The sequence below is a fragment of the Candoia aspera genome, chromosome 1 (genome assembly GCF_035149785.1).
Source record: "Candoia aspera isolate rCanAsp1 chromosome 1, rCanAsp1.hap2, whole genome shotgun sequence".
NCBI lineage: Eukaryota > Metazoa > Chordata > Lepidosauria > Squamata > Boidae > Candoia > Candoia aspera.
In genome coordinates, this window is record NC_086153.1 from 62,217,751 (window position 1) to 62,239,277 (window position 21,527).

The 21,527-nt window shown below is 38.5% G+C and overlaps 1 protein-coding gene and 1 long non-coding RNA gene across 3 annotated transcripts in view; one reads left to right on the forward strand and one right to left on the reverse strand.

Annotated features, from left to right (window-relative positions):
• CMTR1 (cap methyltransferase 1) overlaps positions 1-21,527 on the reverse strand; it is a 47,609-nt gene that overhangs the window by 25,260 nt on the left and 822 nt on the right. For both annotated transcript variants that reach the window (XM_063304950.1, XM_063304943.1), the window contains exons 2-6: positions 19,447-19,584; positions 16,609-16,763; positions 11,102-11,260; positions 10,667-10,759; positions 7,682-7,753 (exon numbers count right to left, since the gene is read on the reverse strand). In XM_063304950.1, coding sequence (XP_063161020.1) covers positions 7,682-7,753; positions 10,667-10,759; positions 11,102-11,260; positions 16,609-16,763; positions 19,447-19,579 — 612 coding nt within the window. In that variant the 5' untranslated portion in view covers positions 19,580-19,584. The remainder of the gene's footprint in view (positions 1-7,681; positions 7,754-10,666; positions 10,760-11,101; positions 11,261-16,608; positions 16,764-19,446; positions 19,585-21,527) is intronic.
• Positions 5,021-8,114, forward strand: LOC134498738 (uncharacterized). Its single transcript, XR_010068056.1, has 2 exons — positions 5,021-5,119; positions 7,925-8,114. It is a non-coding gene; the product is annotated as an uncharacterized LOC134498738 (long non-coding RNA).

The following is a 21,527-nucleotide window of genomic DNA, read 5'->3' on the forward strand; positions in this document are numbered from 1 at the left end:
ATAAAGAGATGCAAAAGTCTTGGTAGCAGCAGTACCAGTTTTAGTAAAGCTAAAATAATTTAGGGAATGCCACTAAAATTTCATGGCCTTCAGGCACAAAGACTAATGTCAGAGCACTTAATAGGCAGGGTGCATGCATCTGCATGCAAGATTTTCTAAGAAACCAGAGTCAAGCTTGGATCTGAGGTTGCAGCAAGGTAACAAAGAGTAGGGCACAAAGAGGGTACACATGCAAGCAGAGTGGACCAGGACCAGGGAGCTGTAAAAGACAGTGTGGATATGGTATGTGGATAAAAGGTGGTGCTTGTGAGGGGATACCAGGAAGGGAAATGGCCAATGTACTGTACTGCCAGTTTTTGTGTGCAGCTTCACATGAGCAGGTTTTCCTTCACCAGCCAGACCTGATCACCAACTTTCAGAGGTGGCCCTGCTTGGCAGTGGAGATCTGCAAAATGTTTGCATTACTCTTTGACCATCTGCAGCTGCTCATCTAAAGTGTCATGGATGGCCTACAGCTCCAGTAGCAAGGAGCTGACAGTGGGGGTCTGAGAGCAGGAAAGAACTGAAGGCAAAAACCACAGTTGGAGAAGAAAAGAGTCTGTTGAATAGAGGCATGCAAGGAGTTGTAGGTGAACTCACCAAGTAGTAGTAGCTGGGCTAGTGTCTTGCTGATTGCTCAAAGAGCAACACAAATACTGCTTCAGTATGACATTCATTCGTTCTGCCTACCCATTCAGTTCTGGATAATATGCAGTGGACATGTGTAAATGCACTTCCAGAACAAAATATTCCAGAACTTGGCAGTGATCTGGGCTGTGCAGTCTGAAATAATGCAGGCAGGCAGGCCATGCAGCTGGAAGAAAAAGGCTGGCAGTCTTCTTGGCAGTACGAATCCCCTCACAAGGGATAAAGTGTCCCTTTTTAATGAACTTGTCCACCACCCTAAGCATGGTAGTGTATCCTTGAGAGTGTAGGAAGTTCACAGAAATGTCCACTGAAATGGTCTTCCAGGAGCCTGAGGGCACTGGTAAACATTACAAGACGCCAGTAGGTTTGCCAATTTTTTCCAGTGGGGCAGGTGGTTACATACACTGCACCTCAACCTTGATACATGACCACCAAAAGTCCTGGGTGATCAGATCTAGGGTCTTATAAAGTCTAAAATGTCCTCCCAAAGTTGTTTTGTATGCGGGGTGTAGCATTTCCTCTCATAATTCCACCAAAGGTGCATAAAGGTGGCCATGATAATACAAGCCATCCTCAGACTTAAATGGAGGTGTCGTGGACTGGTCCAGGTTGCACTGGAGTTCTAAAGCTAAGCCAGAGTTAAATGATCCCTTCCCTGCAGGTTTCAAATATGTGTTGTCAGGGAGGTTGGCCTCAAGGGGGCTGCAAAGTTTTCTGGCTGCAAGATAGTGGTTGTGGATGGCACCTGCTCCACAATTTGACAGACTGGACAAGGCATCTACCCATTTGTTGTAGGGCTGGGACATTTAGGAGATCACAGAGTTGAAGCATGAGAATAAGACAGACCATCAAACCTGGCAATGATTGAGTTTTCAGGCTGTGCATAGATGCTCCAGGTTCTGATGGTTGAGTCACACCTGTACTGGATACTGTGTTCCCTTCAGATGCTGCTTCCAAACCTTGAAAGCATCCTTGATAGTGAGCAGCTCTTCCCATGCAGTATAATTGATTTCAGCTGCAGCCAACTTCAAAGGTGATTGATCTGGTGTTGTGCCCTGCAAGAGGATTTCTGAAGTAGCAACATTAAGGGCAGGCACTATAAAGATTTCATGGGGTCTGGGTGCTGAAGGAGTATGGATGCAAACATCTCCAGTTACTGGAAAGCCTGCTGTGCTTCAAAACTTCATTGGAGTGGCACTTTGTTTCAGAGCAGCCCAGAAATGGGAGCAGTGATATGTGAGAAAGCAAAAATAAACTTGCAACAGAAGTTTGCAAAACCTAAGTACCTCTGCACATCTTGTTACTTGAGTGCTGCCAATCTTGGTTTACTTGAACCTTAATATGATCCATGCCCAGGCCTTCAGCTGAAATGCAGTAGCCCAGGAGTTACACCTCAGTGAGGTCAATGCTTTTGAAGATACTGCAGAATGAATTTGACATGGGTGGTATACTCCTGTGGTACCCTGGAATAGATCAAGTTGTCCAGACAGATGATCACAAACTGAATATTTCATGAAAAGCTGGAAGACAATCAGGAGTTACAGGGTCTGAATGGCATGACCAAGTATTCAAAATGGCCAAAATTGATCTGGAAGGTGATCATCCCCTTTCTTGATGCAGATCACACAGTACACTCCAAAGATCCTGTTTGGTGAAGACAGTGGCAGAGAATAGTTATTGTAGGAGATCCAAGATCAGCAGAAGGGAGCATTGGTTGCCCACACTGATGTGGTTTAGGGCCATATAGTCATTACAAAGATGAAGCCCCCCTCCACAAATTTCTTCTTCAAAAACAGGACAAGGATCCCTGCGGGGAGGTAAAATGACAGATAAACCCATGCTGCAAATTTTTCTCAATGAAGTCACAGAGAGCCACTGTCTCTACTCAGAAAGTACATACAGACAACCCTTGGGATAGTCGCTCTGGGAACAAAATTTATTGCACAATCATAGGAGTAGTGTAGCGGAAGATGGTCAGTCTCCTTGGCACTGGATACATCATGGAACTCCACATACCAAGCCAGCAGCGGCTTGGTGCATTCACTATGGACAGTGCTTGAGTGGCCCACAGGTTTCCACATGTTCCAGGGGTTGTTTAATGTGACCTTAGACCAGGAGATCATTGGGTCATGATAGGGCAATCATGGAAGTCCAGGACAAACTGGAAGTTGATAACCAGAATAACCAAGAGCTTGAGCTTTTTGTGGTGCTACTGAATGCACAGGATCACCAGTTCAGTGTTCTTCATCATAGGCTCTGATGCCCAACAATAGTCTCAACCCACTACAGGATTCATAGTTGCACACACAGGGTTTCCAACCTGGCCACTGATAAAGTTGCAAGAAGCTCCCAAGTTGATGGTTGTATATATTTGGATGGGACCATGCCCCAGAACCTGAAGCTCCATTGGGATTATGTATTTCATCCCTGAACTCAGTGCCCAAGACTAGCAAGGGGGTGTCCCATTTTCCACTTGACCTCCTTTGGAATACTTTTCGGGACACCGGGTGGGGGTAGTGATTCAGCAAGCTGCAAAACAAGAAAGATTTTGCTGATGGCATCAGTTCTTCTCAGATTAAGTGAGCCAACCATGACTACTGCCCAACAGCATGGATTCTTCTGCACCTACTGCAGGATGCCCACTGAAGGCAGTTCCAAAACTTTCTGGTAGTGACCACTGAGGTTTTGTGCTGGAATTTGCCCAGTCACACTGAACATTGCATGCTTCAAGATAGTCGTTAATCAGTATACAGAACTGGATCAGCTCTTGTAGTATGGTGGGACATTTAACTTGCACCAGCTCACAAAGACCAAATCTGAGCGCCCTTCCTGACTTAGGAAAATTGCATCATTCCAGGCCAAGTGTGGCATTATTCCTGGGCACTTAGTTTGAATTCAGAGACATATTGTGGCATGGAGTGCCCCCACCATAGTTGGCGTATCCTTCAATTTGCTGTTTCAGCTCGGGGGGGGGGGGGGCTTTGAAAGTACAACAGTGCTTCTCTAAAAAAGCTCCCCAGTTCTGCAGGATGTGGTTTTCAGCTTTGGGGTGGGGGAGAGATTTAGCAGAAGGACTTGTCATCAAGCTTACAACAAACCCTACTTTGTGGGCCTCCAAAGGGAAAGCTCCAGGCACATGTACTGTATATATACTCTGTGTATATGAGAGTGTGTGTGTATTACATTGCATCAGGAAGACAGCAAATAGGTCAAAGCTTCTCAGGAACAGCCACAGGGCACTATGGTCGGTGTGGCACCAAAGTGCCAAGCCCCTCTAGGCACATGTTCATATTAGCAATTGCAACCGCTAGCTGCATCAAGAGATCACAAAGCATTTGGTTCTCTTGGCGATATTTTGTCAGCCAGACTGTGTGGCGTTCACGTGGAGAAATGGGGCTGGAAGCTAAATTTCATGGTCCGGCTTCAGGATCGAGGATGAATGCCAGAGCACTTGGCAGTCAGGATGCAGGCACAGTGTGTCCATCTATGTACAAGGCTTTCTGAGGAGCTGGAGTCAAACATACACCAGGAGTGTGCTTAGGTCTGTGGTTGGTAGCAAGGCGATGAAGAACAGGGCATGAGAATGGTGCATACGCAGGCTGGGTGAAGAGAACAAGGTGAAGAAACAGGAATGGAATTACTGGGAAGAAGGCATGGGATGTGCATTTGCATGCCAAGTTTGCCAAGAATCAAGTAAGAGATATAAAGCAAGGTCAAACAGTCTGTGGTCATGGAGCATAACTAAGCCCTGTAATGCCAAGAGGAAAGTCAGGAGACAGGTTGGGAGCATAACCAGAGCACATATATAGAGTAAGGAACATGGAGCACAGGGCCAGATGCCAAGATGCAGTAGTATTGTTTAAATCCTCTCCTTGCTGAATTTGCACAGCTGCAGCTACTTTTATGCAGCTGGCACTGATAATGAAGTGGTCAGCCTTCGTGGTCTGAGAGAGACTTGCTGCTTTCTCACAAGTCACTCACTCTTATGAAGCACAGAGGGGCTGTGCAGTGGTCCTGGCCCCTGCCTTGGTTAGGGAGGCCTCTGTGCAGGCAGAGAGGAGTATTAGCAGCACCACATCCAAGGAAGCGGAGGGTTCCTCAGTGCCTGGCACACCCTGATCCTCCAACTTTTCTGAGCCTGCTTCAGGGGCCATGATAACAAAGGAATCAGGAAGACTAAATGTTTATTCCTGCAGGATCTAGAGGACAAATTTGGGAAATTCTGACTAAAAATCAATAGTTGCCTGTGAATTTCTGGTTTCTGCAAATGAATAAGGCCATCTTATTTGAAAATTGCCAGGGAGAGAATCTCCTTTTTTTCCCCCCCCACAAAAATGGAACCTCACCTAGAAGCTACACATATCCTTCTATCCAAGCTACTTCTCCAGTGAATCCAGTCTGAAACCTGGAAAACCCCTCAAGTAGACTTCAGGTATGAGTGCCAGCCTATCCCTCTGCTCCTGAAGTAAAACGAGTTACAAATGAAGCCAAGCACAGCCTTCCATAATTAGAGAGGAGCAGGAATTTATGGCTAAGTGCAACATTCTACTTCTCACCTCAAATACAGGAGGCTGGCTACCTGAGGATATGAAAAAGCAGTATATTCCTTTTTCCTGGGTGGATCGAATGACCATATCAATAACCAGTTTCATCCTGGCAGTTGAAGCACTCTTTGGCAGAATTGACTGCTAAGAATCTTTCTATTTTGTAATATTTGTTAAAGTCATGAAAAGAGAAATGCGTTATCCTGCAAATCTTTTTTAAAGGCAACCTCTCCCCAGTGGTTGCAAAGATTGCTATTCCTCTGACTGAGTGTGCTAAGATTCCCTCCAGGGCTGCTATTCCCATAAGCCAGAGCACTCTATTCCTCCTTTTCTAGAGCACAGAATGAAGGCTCTGTGATGACCATCAGTATCAATGCTGAATTCATCTGATACTGATGGTCATGAAAAATGCAGATCTTTTTTTCAACTGAACGTCCTGAGCTCTAACGCCCTCCTCCAAGATTACCAGGATGAGGGAAAACTCTCTCCCAGGAGTTTCAGTGGGTAACCTGTGAACTATATGAGTGAAACTGGAGGTGCTGCCTTGGGTCATCCATAACTGTAGGAGCAGAGCTCTGAATAATATAATTTCTATACATCACCTCTAGGAGCAACTAGGTTCCTCAGTTATACATGGTTAGAGAAAACAAAATTTGTTGCTGTAGCAATGACTGAGTCACAGCTCTTAACAGTTTGACCCACCCTATGAATCAGCTCCTCAAAGCTAGTTGGAAAGAGAAAGGCTTGAGTGGAAGCATTGCCATAGGGGAAGGCAACAGCTATACTGGTAGCCCTGACATATCCTGAGATCTCAACAGTATCATTTATAGAGAGGTTGACATCAATTTGGGGAAGCTTTCTGGTGAAAACAGGCATCCTGGTGATTGCTTGCAGGTAAAGGGGAGGGGGGCATCCTTTACCTTCTTCACTCTCTCCAGAATCACTGAAAGTAGTAAAGAAGCTGAAAAAAAACTGAATGAATTTTAAGAGTTGTTTGCCTGTCCCTCTTATCCTGTGTCTCCCCAGTCAGGAGAGTTATTAAAGAGAGAAGAAAGACTTGTGTGAGATGAAATATTCTTATGTCCAGTTCTCATTGGTGGGACAGAGGGGCTAATGCTAACTAGAATAGTATGCCTTGGTTTGGATTTGTTACAGTATATTCTTGAGCTCAGCTTACTGCAGCATGAATGGTTAGGAATAGCCCTCTCACAGAATGACCAGAGTTTGCTGAAGAGGGAATCAGTCTCTGGATTATAGGGCTGTTCTGAAAGCTTAAGAACTAGGCCTTCTCCTGCTCTCTTAGAACCTGTTTGATTAGGTTCTTGTCCTTTGCAGATAAAGAACAATGGCCTCCTCTCTTTGCTAATGAAGTGGGAGTGGGCTTAGAGAACCACCTAAGCTCTGAAAATAGGACACCTGCAGCTTGGGCAAAGCCTAGAACAGCCACCAGATGCATCCACTCACACTTCCCCACTCTTGACAGGACAATGTTCCACAGTGGCACTCCTCTCTAGGGCTGAGCTCCAATAATGAGCCTGTATCACAAGCAATCTGAGATAAATTTTGTTAGCTTCCCACACACTATCCATGGAATGTAGAAAAGGTCATTCAGGTTCTTCCCATTGAGTCAGATGCCTGTCTGCCAGGCAAGATTGCAACTACTATTCAATTGCTTACTGGCATAAGGCCCTCTTTTCCTTGCTACCATCCGCTCTAGGAGACCCACTGCTGTGCTTTTTCTCTCTCTCTTTTGAATGTGGGCTCTTGCTTAGTGCAGGAGCCCTGTAAGAGTCTTCCTCTCCTGTCAAGGCAGGGAGTCAATCTGAAGCTTCTGAAAAGAAATGGGAAACTTGCCTCCACCACAAAAGGATGAACATCAGTGAATATCAGGGTTTCATATAAATCAAATCAGTATTAGACAATATCAGCCTTTCATCTAAATACTGGAGCTCAGCACTCATTTTGCCATGGTTGGACTCAATAATTTTGCACATAGATTACAATTTCACAATCACCTGACAGCAAACTCTTCCTTAGCAGCACCCACTTCACTATTACCAGAGCACCATCCTCATCAAGAGATGTAACTGACTGACTGAATTCTTCTGTAGAGACAAACTAGCTTCATCCACAGAGGATAAGACTATTCTTATGTTCTGTTTTTTAGGCATAATCAATCCATTTTCAGGAGGAAAATTAAGTTAAAATATACTTAATAAGTTTAAGACTGTAAAGCAACTCATCCAAAGTTCAGTCTGATTATTAACATTCAGCAGAGAAAGAGGGGAGGGAACCAAATAGGGCAGCTACTTAAGCCTCCATGTTACTGGAAACTACTTTATTCTAAATGTCTCAAAACAGTCAACCCCCAGATTTCTCTGCCTTTGCATTGTAATGCTTTTTATCCTTCTACTGACAGGCCTGCTGTGGTTCTAGCAGATAAAATTCACCTTGCATTGGAGCAGGCTGTTTAGGAGTTCTTTTCCACAGAATTCCGTTTCATCATCTATCACCAGTTTCTTCTATAAAACAAAATGTGGTGGAAATGAATCAATATGTGCAATGCATTTGTCTAAAGACCAGGGATGTGTAGTGATCCCAACTCAAAAGGAGTAAAGGTGATCCAGAGCAAGTGGGGGAATGGCACACTGCACTTGATGACAACCTCTTATATCAAATGCTTCTCTTCCCAGGATTGCACAGCAGCAGCAGCCTAAGCCGAGGAGGAGAGACCACTTATTTAATGTGCTGCTGACTGGTGCAACTGGCATGCTCTGAATCATCACTTCCCATCTGAATCTGAATCCCCACAGAGCCCTAATAAGATCATCACCTTTTTAGAAAGATACGGTTTTGTTAAGAAAAATTAAGACTGAGCCAAAACACTGAAAGAAGAACAAGTATGTATCTCTGTATTGTTTTTGCTTTAATTGTTTTAGAATTGTTCCCGCCCAGAGTCACTTGGTTGAGATGGGCGGCTATAGAAATTAAATACATAAATAAAATGTACAAACAATATAAAACCCATTAAAACAATGTACACATTTTAGGCACTAGGGTTTGGGTTGGTTGCAAATAGGAAGAAATTTCAGCCATTCAGCATGAGGAAAGGAAGCACTGCCTCACCCTGATATGGTTTTACAATCTCATCACCATCAATGCATGGGTCACACTGTTCCCAATTTTTTGGAGCACCAAGTCAGAAAGTAACACTTAATCTACATAAACACTCTTACTCACTATAAAAACCAACACAGGGAGCCAAAACGGCTGCTTATCAGACACAAATGGTTACAAAAAAGTTAAGCTTTATGGGGCAGGGGGAAGGGAATCTAATGATACTCTAAAAACTCTCTTTGGTAACTGAAAATGTCCACCTATGAAAATAAAGCTGACCCTTAATGTTTATTTTTAAAACATCATATCCAATAAATACTACACAACAACAGAATGACTTTTATCAGCTGAACTGGAATAGAAGCATTCCCTGTTTCCCCTGAAAAACCCCTTCCCGCAATAAGCCCTCAAAATCTGCTCCACGGGGTGGTGAGACCAATATGGATAATTTATTAAGACTTTACATGAAATTGAGATTCATCTACCATACACAAGGCTAACAAAATGTTCATTTTATACCAAGATCAATGCCCAGACAGCTGAAATTCAAGGGGAGTTACAGAGACAATGCTGATTAATAGTCTACATCTACATCTACCAGAGATGTAGGGCAGCATATAATTTAATAAATTATCATCATCATCTGTTTCCATGTAATAGGAAATATGGTGCACACAGATATGGGAACAAGGAGTCTACCTTAACTGAAGCTTTCAGTACACGAACAATGACAGATCCATTCACTGCAAGTAGCAGGCATAGCATATTTGCAGTCTGAGCAATACTGAGAAAGCAAGTTTATATTAACTCCCCTAAGAATACAATATCTCAGCAGTTGTCAGTACATAATTTAAAAATATGCCAATATTCAAGAGGGGGAAAACTATTCATCTCACTGCTATTACTTACATTCTCAGCTACGCTGTCATTTTTTAGAACACGTAAACATTGAAGAGCAATCGTCTATGCCAGACAGACAAATGGCATTCTACAAAATGAGAATATCACTGCAGCAAATGTGGTGTCCTACTGCTGTGTTTAAACAGCTTGTCAAGTTATTCAAGCTTTCACAAATACAGTAATCAGAGGAGTGAAGTGGTGCTATTGTGCAATTTGAAACTGACAAACAAGGCTGGCCAGCCACACACTCATGTGCATCAACCTTCTTATTTCACTGGGAGCATGAACTGAGAAGGTTCTCCTAAGCACAGTGCATTAACTTGTATTCCAGGCACAAAAAATATCCACAAGACGTCTTTGGCACATAGGAAAATAAAACAGTTCTGTTTACAGGTATTTTGCATAAAATAATGTGAAAGAATAATGGTAATTACTATCCAGGTCTTATAGATTCTCAGTCCTATGGCTATAAAGTTCACTTGGCAAACATGAGCTAGCAGTAAAATAGCAATGGAACCATGTATACCACCCTGAAAGAATAGAATTAAAATGTGAAAAAAAAAACCTAATTAGAAATTCATTTAAATAGGATTTCATTAAAATCATGTCCTAAAATGAGAAGTTTAGTTCTCATATTGTAATAAAAGATTTATTTATTTATTTGTTTGTTTGTTTGTTTGTTTATTTATTTATTTCATTTATATTACCACCCATCTCCCCCGATCGGGAACTCTGGGTGGTTTACAATAAAAGATTTAAAAGATCAAGATATTCTAATTATTTAAGGTTATTTAATTTATTACTTTAATATGCTTCCATAGCTTCAATTACATTTAAGAAAAAATTGACTGATTTAGTGTAGTTTAAGACTATTACTATGATTTTCCACTGGAAATATCTTTTTAGCATACTTGGCCACCTCTCTGAATTTAACCAGCACTTTTTCACTCTTAACCAATTCAACATTTAATTTTCTTTCCTTTGTTTATCTAAGCAATGGTTAATGAAAGTAAAGAAATTTACATTGATGCTATGCTGGTTATTGACCAAAATTAATAAAAACTATCCATCTATCTATCACTCATTTATTCCCAGGGCTATTCTTTTCAGCAATTCAATTACATTTATTTATTACTTCAGTTATCTTTTCAGTAGTTTAAAAAAAATTAATCACTGAACTAGAACATAAATATTTTAGCACCTGTATATTTTAAGAGTTCCAGTAATTTTTCAGTCCCTGCTTAACAATCTTCATAATATATTAACATATTTCTCTCTTTTAGATCTTCTTTATTACTTCTGATTTGTAGATCTCTTTATAATATTTTTACTTTGATTTTTTTTTGGAACTGTACACTGTACACATCACTAATAAAGATTTTGTGGTGATTATTACCCTTGTTGTGCAATCTAAATACCTTTCCTATCATTATCCAATCCTTCATTTCTTCAGCATCTGGAATTTCTGTGGTACATTCTGGGCACCAGTCCACTTGTTCATAAGCACTAGCCTGTACACAAGAGAAAGGAGATTTCAAAAGATAGCCATATGCTATAGCAAATCTAGCTCAGTGTACATCAGAAAACCAAACTCAATCCAATTTTTTCTAGAATGCCTGGAGAGAATCAGAGTAATTTCTTACTATAATAATAACATCAAAACATTCTACTGATCCAGCAATCCAAGAATAGAAATCAGCGTCTAATTTCAGACAGTAAACCCTCAAATGAGGATTTTTTAAATGAACCTTACGAGAGCAAATAGCACAAAGGAATAAATCCATCAGACCTCTTCACAATAGGAAATTCTGAGAACAGGGTATCAGAAGGAGATTTAAAGTGTACGTAGTTACCTCTGGCTCATCTTGCCAGTTAACGTTCACCTCTCCATCAAATCCTTTCAGAGTGAGCCCCAATCCACGTCTTCCTTTCTGTTGTGAGGCCTCCACAATCTCTTGCCTTCCCTGGCCATATTTGCCAAGACCTTCACCTTCTCGAAACCCCATTTTAGCCTATAAGGGAGTAGAAAAGTTGTTTTATATGCTTCTGCTACTTTTCAACAAAGTAAAAAAGCACTGGAGTGCCTGATTAAAAACATATTTCTACAGAAGACTTCCCAGATTCTCCTTTCAAATGTATTCAACTTAATTAGGAAGGAAAATTAGATCTAGAAAATGAAGCAGAAAAAAAGCAAATGATGAAATAAATCCATTACAAATAAGCAACCTGCAGAGAACGAAACCGTTATTTGTCATTATACTTGCTAGGCATCTTCATTTAACTACATTCAATTGTTTTCCTTCAGTGCTGAATTCCTTCTTGAACATATCATTGTTATCAAAAGAGATGCCAATATGAGTTCCGTATGTCAAATCACATATCCCCCCCTCTTCACCCACATAAAGAACAAAATACCCATTTTGTGGAAGGGAATTTAAAGACCCACACCCAATATAAAATCAATACACATCCACAGTAAACTAAAACCCTAACAAACACACAGACCCATCTGGCACCCTACAAGCACACCCACAAATAAGCATCTCACAAACTAAAAATCCTTTAAATCTATTTCAAAAAGTCATCAAGAATGTATTAAAACTTCACAGATAGTGCTATGTCTACAGATGTATGAGCAGGATGACTTTCCACTTCAGGTGAGTTCACTGCATTTTATTTTATTGCCTATTACCCAACATTCTAATTAAAAGTATTTTTTCTTCACATATTAAAGCTTTTCACTTCTTGGAATGTAACATTCAAACCACATTAAATAATCTAATCTAAATATTGTTACATCAAATAATATAGCTCAAATACTTTTGCAGATTATGAAAACTGGGATGAATGGGCTAATTTAAATCATACTCATTTCAATAAGAAAATTTTGCAGATTCAAATTTTCTGATTCAAAATTCTCCATAAAATCCATATCTCTAACTCTATCCCTACTTAAAACTGCATTATGTTAATCAAAGATTATTTTGGCAAGGTTGTAATCAAAATGATACATATGTAATCAATTTGCTGCAAGTTTATCATCTCCAGTAACAATTTTTTTACGAAATTGGAAAAATTGCAAAACAGTATTTAATAACCAATGCTAGTGTAGCTTTATCACTATATTGCCCATTTTTCTCAAGACAATGATAAAACCTAAATTCTTATATATATTTTTGCTATTAGCTGTCAGACTTACCAAAGCAAAACACCGGAAACCTGATGTACTTCTTTGGATTAATAATATTTTTAAAACGTAGGAAATAACATAAGCTGAAATATTAACAAAGTGGTTTTGTTTCTGTAAAGCAACTGCATAGTTGCCTTTAGATATATTCTTACATTGATTAATAATGCTGAAAATTAAAGAAAAATATGTTTAAATAAAAACACACAGTTGCGTAGAAAGATAAAATACAGTCAAAATACTGTATACATACTACAAAAATCCTCACATCCACACCTCCATAAAGAAAAATAAGACTTTACTCTTCAAAAACCAGTCCCAACACAAACACAGCAACACTCCTCTCCCATTATCAGAAGGATATCACACCCTAAGTCACAGTGGCAAAAAAGTAATAATACTGGCATAAACACTTTTCCACATAAAAAAGGCTCAATCCACAAAATCCCCATAAACATATTATACCATAAAGAGCAAAACTGTCTTTTATAGTTAATGAAGACACTTTGATACCAACTGACTATCAGGAGAAGAAATACAGGTAGTCCTCGAATTACGACGGCAATTGGGACCAGAATTTCCATTGCTACGTGATGCGGTTGTAAAGCACAACCACACTGCTTAGCAACGGCAATCCCTGGAGTGGGGGTTGGGTATTAACGAAGAGCATGTTATTGCTAAGAAGTATAAACTTGTATTGAAAATTAATATGGAAGATTACTATGTTAAAGATTGTATGATTAAATGGGCAAAGAATTTTGGATACAATATCATGCTTGATCAATGGGAGAATATGTGGAGCAAAGGTTTGAAATTTACACTGAATTATAATTTGAAAGAGAAAGTTTATAAAATGATTTATCATTGGTACTTAACACCTGATAATTTTTTGAAGATGTATATGGGAATGTCAAATATATGTTGGAAATGTTCTCAAGGTGGAGGTACTTTTTATCATCTCTGGTGGATTTGTAAGAAAGCTAAGGCTTATTGGGACCAGATACCATATGTACTTTAATTCAAAGAATTCTTAAGGTCAACATACAGTTGAAGCCAGAAGTTTTTCTTTCAGGTTTGATGGATAAACGTTTGAAAGAAAATTTGGGACTTTTTTTTATACATGATAACAGCAACAAGGCTTTTATATGTATAAAGGAGGAAGGACTTACAAATTTCTACAGTGGAAGAATGGTGAAATTAATGGAGCTGGCAGAGATGGCGAAACTGACTGCATTGATTAAAGAAAATAATTTGCCTAACTTTGTTTCTACTTGGAAACCACTTTTGGACTTTTTGCTTGAAACTGAAAAAGATGAAGTTTTAATTTCAGGATTTGACAATTAGGATTGTATAAGAATATAGAAATAATGTGTTTTATAGTTAAAATAGAGTAAGAGGTTAATGTATTTTCATGTTTGTATCTGTACTGAAGATGGTTGGAAGTAATTCTTTTTTCTATGTCTCTTTCTTTTTATTTCTGCCCTTTTAAGTTTGTTCTTTTTTCGTTCTTTCATTCTTCAATCTTTCTATTCTTATGTGTTATATTCTGAAATTTAATAAAGTTTCTTCAAAAAACCAAGAAAAAGAAAGAGTTAAGTACATACTGATAGACAATGCATGTAGTACAGAGAAGTCCAAGATGGTCACTTAATTTTCTCCTAGGGGCCACTGAAAATGCTATCCAAAATAATCTTGCTCCTAAACCTTCAAATATGCTTTGCTTTTAAAAACATTTTTTGAACTAAAAGGGTAACATACAATCTTTATAAAACACAAAACAATATAATCTACAATACCTAAAATAGAATTGTATTCTAAAATTAAATTACTATAAAATAACCCAACCAATAAAGCAACAAGCCAATATAAAATTATTTGAAAATTAGGGCAGAAAAAAATAAAAGGAGTTCACACAGTGCACTGAACTGAAAAAGAAAGTTCTGAAGTCCCCAGAAATTCCCTGATCCTCCTTCAAGCATAAAGGAACTAGAAGCTTATTCCACAGAAATTGCACTGAATCTCAAAATGCTTGAAGATGAAAACAAATGCCCTCATATCAGGCTGCAAGTTCTTGGAGGTAACCAGAAACAGATAACCACAAGGCCCTGAGTACTATCAACTTAAACTATTTTAGCCCTGATGGACTGCCCGGTTCTGTGGTGTTGGTGACATGAAAACCAGGAAAAGACCAACAATGTATAACTAAATGACAGAAGATTAAGGAAGCTCCACCAAGAGGCTATTACATTATTATGACATCATACAAATATAGAGAGGTGTCTTAGTGCTGAAAGTCAGGAATCAATGGATCCAAAGACACCTCAACAAATGAAGATGATAAACCCTGGTTTATTTTCAGGACCAAGCTGACAGACCCTACACAGCAACCCCAGATGACAACATGACTTAGCAAGAAGATATAAAGGGTGATCTAGCCAGAAAATAGGCCTCCATCTTATCCATATTGAACATTTAAGTGATGATTGGACATTCATGATGAGATACTCTGAAAGCATGATGAAAGAAGACCAAAGTCTCAACCAGAAAAGAAGTACTGATAAATCTGAGTAGCACTGATATAACTAGCACCTTGAATTGCACCTGAAAGCCAACTGGCAACTTGTGTAGCTCTTGCAATTTTAGTATTACTCAGGAAAATCAAGAGGTACCTTAAGTACTCAAGCCAGCACTCCATGTACCAGTGCAGCTTCTGGGCGATCTTCAAGAGCAATCCTATCTAGAACAAATTACAGTAGTCCAACTGAGGTGACCAAGAATGAGTAACTGCAAGCTGGCCTCCTGATACAGGAACAGTTACTACTAGAGCATAAGATGGAGTTCTGCAAAGGTCCTCCAAACCACAGCTACTACTTGAACCTTGAGCAGGATTTGTAAGTCCAGGAAGGCTCCCAAGTTACAAGCCAGTTAAGTTTGGAGCAGTATAATCCCATTCAGAACTAAAGATGGAATACCATGGTCTCAGTTGGCTTCCAAACCTACATCCACTCTGTATTGGTGGGAATAAACCTGAGTCTTGCAAGATTGGTATCAGCCTTACGAGGCAGTCCAGACAAGAAGCACCCCAAGATGAACCAATCCTACTTTATGGTAAGGTTACATTAACAGAATCTTGCAAGACTGAAAGTATTTCTCCCCTCCTCTTTTTAGTCTCCAGAAAACTAGGGAAGGTCACTTCTAAAACACTTCTCATGCATTCCCCCACTTGCAAACTGAGCTGCTTCTTATCATACCATTGCCTAGACTGATGTCATGACCACAGGACATCCTCAGGACACACAGAGTTACTCATCCTGGAAAACCTCACAAGACAAGGCCTCCATCACTTCTACTGGACATGCTCAGCCAGTATCTAATTCTGAGTGAATTCAAGGACTTTATCCTCAAGATGCACTGCAATCTCTTCATGGCTTTCTGCCAAGTGTTATTCTAGTACATCTTTCCCCCAGAGGGTCTAGCTCACTCTAAAAAGAGATGTTGGGTGGAATCTAGAGGATGCAATAAGAGCAGAGAAATGTCACTTTTTTGCTTTTACTACCAACGTCCACACTTGAACCTGAGCTGTCATCCATATTCAATCAAACTCATTCTTTGTATTTTGCTGGTGTTACTCTAGCATCCCCTTTGCTACTTCATTTCCCAGAGCTCTTTAGTAAACCAATAAGAGATTGTTCAGGTGCAATCCTGCCCGAGGTTACAGCTCTCTCCAAATTCCAGAAGGTGATGAAAACTTCAGAAGTGTCTGTCAAGGTTTTAGGAAAAACCCCAAGTGACTCCTGGAAACCAGGTGGATCCATTAGGCATCCCTTCCCTATGAATGTACATTAACATTGGCTTAAAGCATTCAGGGAGAAAGCAGACCTTTAAGGAGGAGCTGCAAATTAGAAACACAGCTAGATGGGATGGGTGAAAGCAATGATAACTCACTGGCCAAGGTTAAGCATGGAAGCTTGCTGCCAAGAGCTTCACTATTGAAACCAAATTTTGCAATTTTCAGCCTGATTGTGATTATGCAATTTCCAGCTTATCTGACTAAGAAATAATTATGAACATATCTTGATTTAGAGAAATTACAATAGACAAAGCAATGAAAATCTTGCACACTAACTCCACTCTTACTTTCCCAAATTTGGTTTAAGAGGTATTCTGACCCACCATGAGCTTCTGGGACACACTGTTGTACATGGAGTAGCGGGAAGATGTGCCCTCCACAAGGGAATCTGCACTGAATTTATTACTGAAAGGGCCAAGAGCAGGCCGCCTCTCACTGCTTTCACTATCAGACTCACTGCTGCTTGTGGTGGAAGAATCTGAAAACCAAACAGAAGAAAGAGAGAGAAGCTTTCAGTAATCAGTGCCACAACAATGTAAGTTAGTCATGATCTAGGAACATAGGCTGCTACCTTTTACCAAACTGGGCCCCCTACGTCAATACTGTCCCAGTATTGAGCAGCAGTTCTCAGAGATTTTAGATTTCCATTTCTACTTGAAATGTCATCTTCTGAAGCTGATACCAACTGTATTCACACTAGGTGCCCTAATACAAAGCTGTGGAATCTGGAAAACTTTCAGGTGCCCACAAGTAATATTAGAAGTAGAGAAGCTGCAAATACAATTCTTAGTGTAAATAATTCAAGGACAAAATTAGGAGAATTCATCCCTGTTTATGATTATGAAGACCAAAATGTGAACAACTTAGGATATATTTTTTGTCTGAGTTTCCAATCATATAAAGTTTGAGAATAACCAAATAGGAATGATACTTTTTGAATAGAGAGAACATGAGAAAGAAAGGTGACCCTTAGTTGCAATCTCTTCCTGAAACAGAATCACATAACAGCTAATCTCTGTAGTTTAGCTGCAGTTCATAATAATACACCATTGCTAAAAACTAGTTGTTCACAAAATCACACCTAGTAACACACCTAATAACATAGTGATTATGTATGGATTTTATGGCTGGTACATGTATTTGATTGCTGTCATTTTACTCCTTCTGCTAGAGGGAGTAGCTGAACAAACCAAGCCGGTTTCATCTGTGGTTTGACATTCTGTGCAAATCTAACAAGCCATGGTTAGTCATGACCTGACATATTAGGAAAGACAGAGTAAAAGGATAGCAATTCACAGGCTATCCTGATTTGTTTCACCTTTCCATTGGTAGCGCAAGGTAAGCAGAAGCAACTGAGCAACACCAGCATTCTTACAGAAGTCTAGCTACTTGCAACATTCAAACACTCCCATTCCTTCCTGTTCCTCAGATTTTTCTCCCAATTCAACTTACTCCTATTTCTTATTACACTTGCTTAATGATTTCATGTAGATATTTAAAAGTAATACATAGAAGAAACCATTCAGGCATCCCAAAAGCTAAGAGACAGTAGTAACATACAATACAATAATGAATAGTACAGAATGCCACTGATAGGTCCAAGAGAACTAAAACATTCACATTCTTCCAATCTATTTCCAAGCGTCCCAACTTAAGATGTTGATGTCTATTAGTCTAAATGTTTTTAATAATTTAAATACTTCAACATTTTGCCTCCTCAAAACCATCCAACCCATACACTAAGAGCAGATGATGACTCATAATCTCCATATTAAGATCAGTTAACAGTGTGATGGCCAGAAATAGGGCTTTCTTGGTGGCAACTCCTAAGTTATGGAACTCCATCTTGAGGGAAATTCAACTGGCCCACAGGCTGTTTTCAGCAACAAATAAAAACAAGACACATGTAGGGTAAAAGACTACTATTTTGACTGACCATTTTAAAAAGGACTTTGCTTTAAATGTCTGTACTTTTAATGTATTTGGGGCTTAGTTATTTTATTATTGTTTTTATTGTTCTCTTGTGCATAGCACTGGGCTTTTTTGTGATATAATAACAACAACAACAACAACAGCAATATCATCCACCAAAATAGCTTCCATTCCCAAATCCATCTTGAAAGGCAAATTGGAATGAAGCTAAATAATCTATGCCTTCCAGAGAGCTTGACATTTACAAGCCACTATTCATTCTGGAGCCTGGCTTAAAAATTGCAAATCAGACATCAGACTATGGTTTTTCAAAGCCACAGGATCTGTCACCAACTCCTTCAAAGCCATTAGGATAACACTACCCGTCACTTAGATATTTATGATTATTATGATCTATACAGAGGGCCCTGTTTGCTAAATTCAGACTGCGCAAAGATTCAAAGAGCATGTAGCTGGCCTCATCTTTCCACCTATCTGTCAACATCATCAGGCTGCACAAACTAAAAACATACTATCTCACACTATTCTAGTTTGAAATCTAGCCCTCCCTCTCTCACTTGGGCAGCTAACTACAACTGGATGTTGAACTTTCTTTGACTGCTCACACCAAGTACACCAAGTTCAAGACCTCAAGTCTTTCTTAATCCTTCTATATTGGATAACGTCAAGGCAATTTTTTAGCATTCATTCATTTATTCATTCACTCACTCACTCATTCAGTCATTCATTGGCTTATATACCATTGACTGAGCAGCACACTGACCTCCCCAAACAGTACTGATATTAAAACAAAATTATAATAACATAAATGTAACATAATAAAATAACAAAATAATTCCTGGGCAAGATTCTCCAACAAGATAGCGATAAAACTTCAAAATTATCTGGTTGATACAGATTATGTGTATTTATATAAATTCAGTTTTCAGTCCAGTTACAAGACAAAAGATAGACACTGAATTCTGTAGCATATGGTCTAAACAAGGAACTAGATGGGGAAGGAACCACCATTAGATTTGTGTGGTTTTTATACCATGGCATCCTTATGAAACACCTTGCTCTCAGTGAAACAAAAACGTTATCTGGACTAAGCAAATTCAGGTGGCTAAAATCATATAGCCTTAATATAACATCAACTCTGTAAGAACTGCAACCCTAAACAGCAACAATCCTACACCAGGTCGAATAAGAAGGCTGCAAGAATTTATGTAATGATTGCTTCTAAGTACCTTGAGCTGCATGGTTACTACTAAGTTGAGTTTCATCATCTGATGTGGAACTGAGAGTCAGACCCAACTCTTCTACCCGTTTTTTCTGCCTTTTCTGTGGACTGCTATATTCAGGTTCTGCTCTTCTCTTCATTTTTACTGTAAGAAAATAGAATATATTTTTCAAACAAATTCATATACATCACATAATTCTAAGGCAATAGAATATCCCAGTTCCAACCTTTCTGTAAATATTTTGCATAGAGAATTTGGGTTCTTCTGTACATTTTCAATGCTATTCATTTAAAATAGGAAAAAAATAGGAAAGGAAAAATAAAGTTCTACGCACTGTTTTTAAAGAAAACATGTCTGAATAGGCACCACAATTCAGATGTCACATTCCAAAGCATTTTTCATAATATGTTTCATTTTAACACATTAGTGATTTTTTTGAAAAACATTTCACTTATTTCAGTAAAATGCTATTTCTGCTAGGTATATTAATAACATTAAAATATTAATATTAATCATACCACCACATTCAGTAAAGCTTATTTCTAAATAATCTTTATTATTTTCATTTTTTAAAATACATATTACTAAAATTTACATTCCTACAAAATATACTGAATCCAATTTGTACATGCTAACAGCCTCTAGAATATATTATGCTTTTTATTGGAAAGCACAAATACTTCCTTCCCTAGAAAAATGACAAATTAAGTTATGGGAGCATGCATCGATGTCAAAACTAACTTCATATTAAAATCTAAATCTGATATAAAATTCAGGCAGGTTTGGAAACCATTTTTGGATTATAATCTAACAAGTGGATTCATATCACACCCAAAGTTTGGTAAATTTCTCATAACATAAGATTTAGGATTTCTTTTTCCATTTTTTCTTTCTGATTTGCTAAATTTGTTAAATTTTCAAACCAAATAGAACTTATTGTAATTTTTTCCTTTTTTATGATTTATAAACTGAATCATACTGATTATAGCTGTCAGTTACTGTACAATAATCTAATACTGATTTATTTTAACATTAATTCCAACTTTCAAACTGATACTTTAATATCAATGTCATTTTTTCTATTTTTCTTGTTTCTTTCTCTGATCATGTTTATATATTTAATTAAAAATAAAAATAGTATAATATTTGAGACGAATCATACTTTTTTATGTGAGCCCCATTAATACAATGGAATTTACTGCTGAATCAAGATTTGTACAACTGAACATATGAATATACAAGAATAGGAATGGGCTATATATTTTAAACCAGAAAAATAAGAGGGATAATAAACACACGACTAGTTTAGCTGGTATTTATGTAGTAAAAACCTGTACAGAAAGAACCAGTTTCTAAAAAGGAAGTTGAAGCATTAAAAAAAACCCTGCAAGTATTAAAAATGCTGATTCTATAAATATGCAGACATCTCATTAATGCCAATAGTTATACAAAATCATTTTTGGCATGAGACATACAGATGACTATTGCAGGTGAATACTTATGGTTAAGTAAAGAACGATGACATCTAGGAAAGTACAGTATCTACTACATTATGAAAGTGAGGTGAAACAAATTGCACTGTATTTTCTTATTAACAAAATAAGAACTCCATCATATTCATCCACACAGAAATACAAGTAGATAGTCTTAAAAGAAAAAAATAGGGAAATCAATGTTCTCTATCAAAGATCACTTCCCATTACTGTGAGAATCAGATGAGCAGCTGCCAATTACAGAATATAATCTGGTCACCTCTGAGAATGGCTCAAGGTTTGGCTCCTCTGTGGTCCAGTTTTATATAACAAACTTAAGTCGCATTTCAAAAGGCCTTATTCCAGTACAATGCAATGGAAAGAAATGCGCAACAGAGCACTGAATTTTATTAACTTTGAAACATTTAAAAATTTGCTATAATAAATTGCTAGATTTTCCAAAATAATGGCACACAATCTCAAAACTTTATTCTGATGTTGACTGACCTCAATACCATGCCTAATCTCCCAACAGAAACTGGAAAAAAAGTGTGATCTGGTTTCTTCCCAATTCTAAACAACAGCCACTTTTTAAAGGATAAGGTACTCAGAATT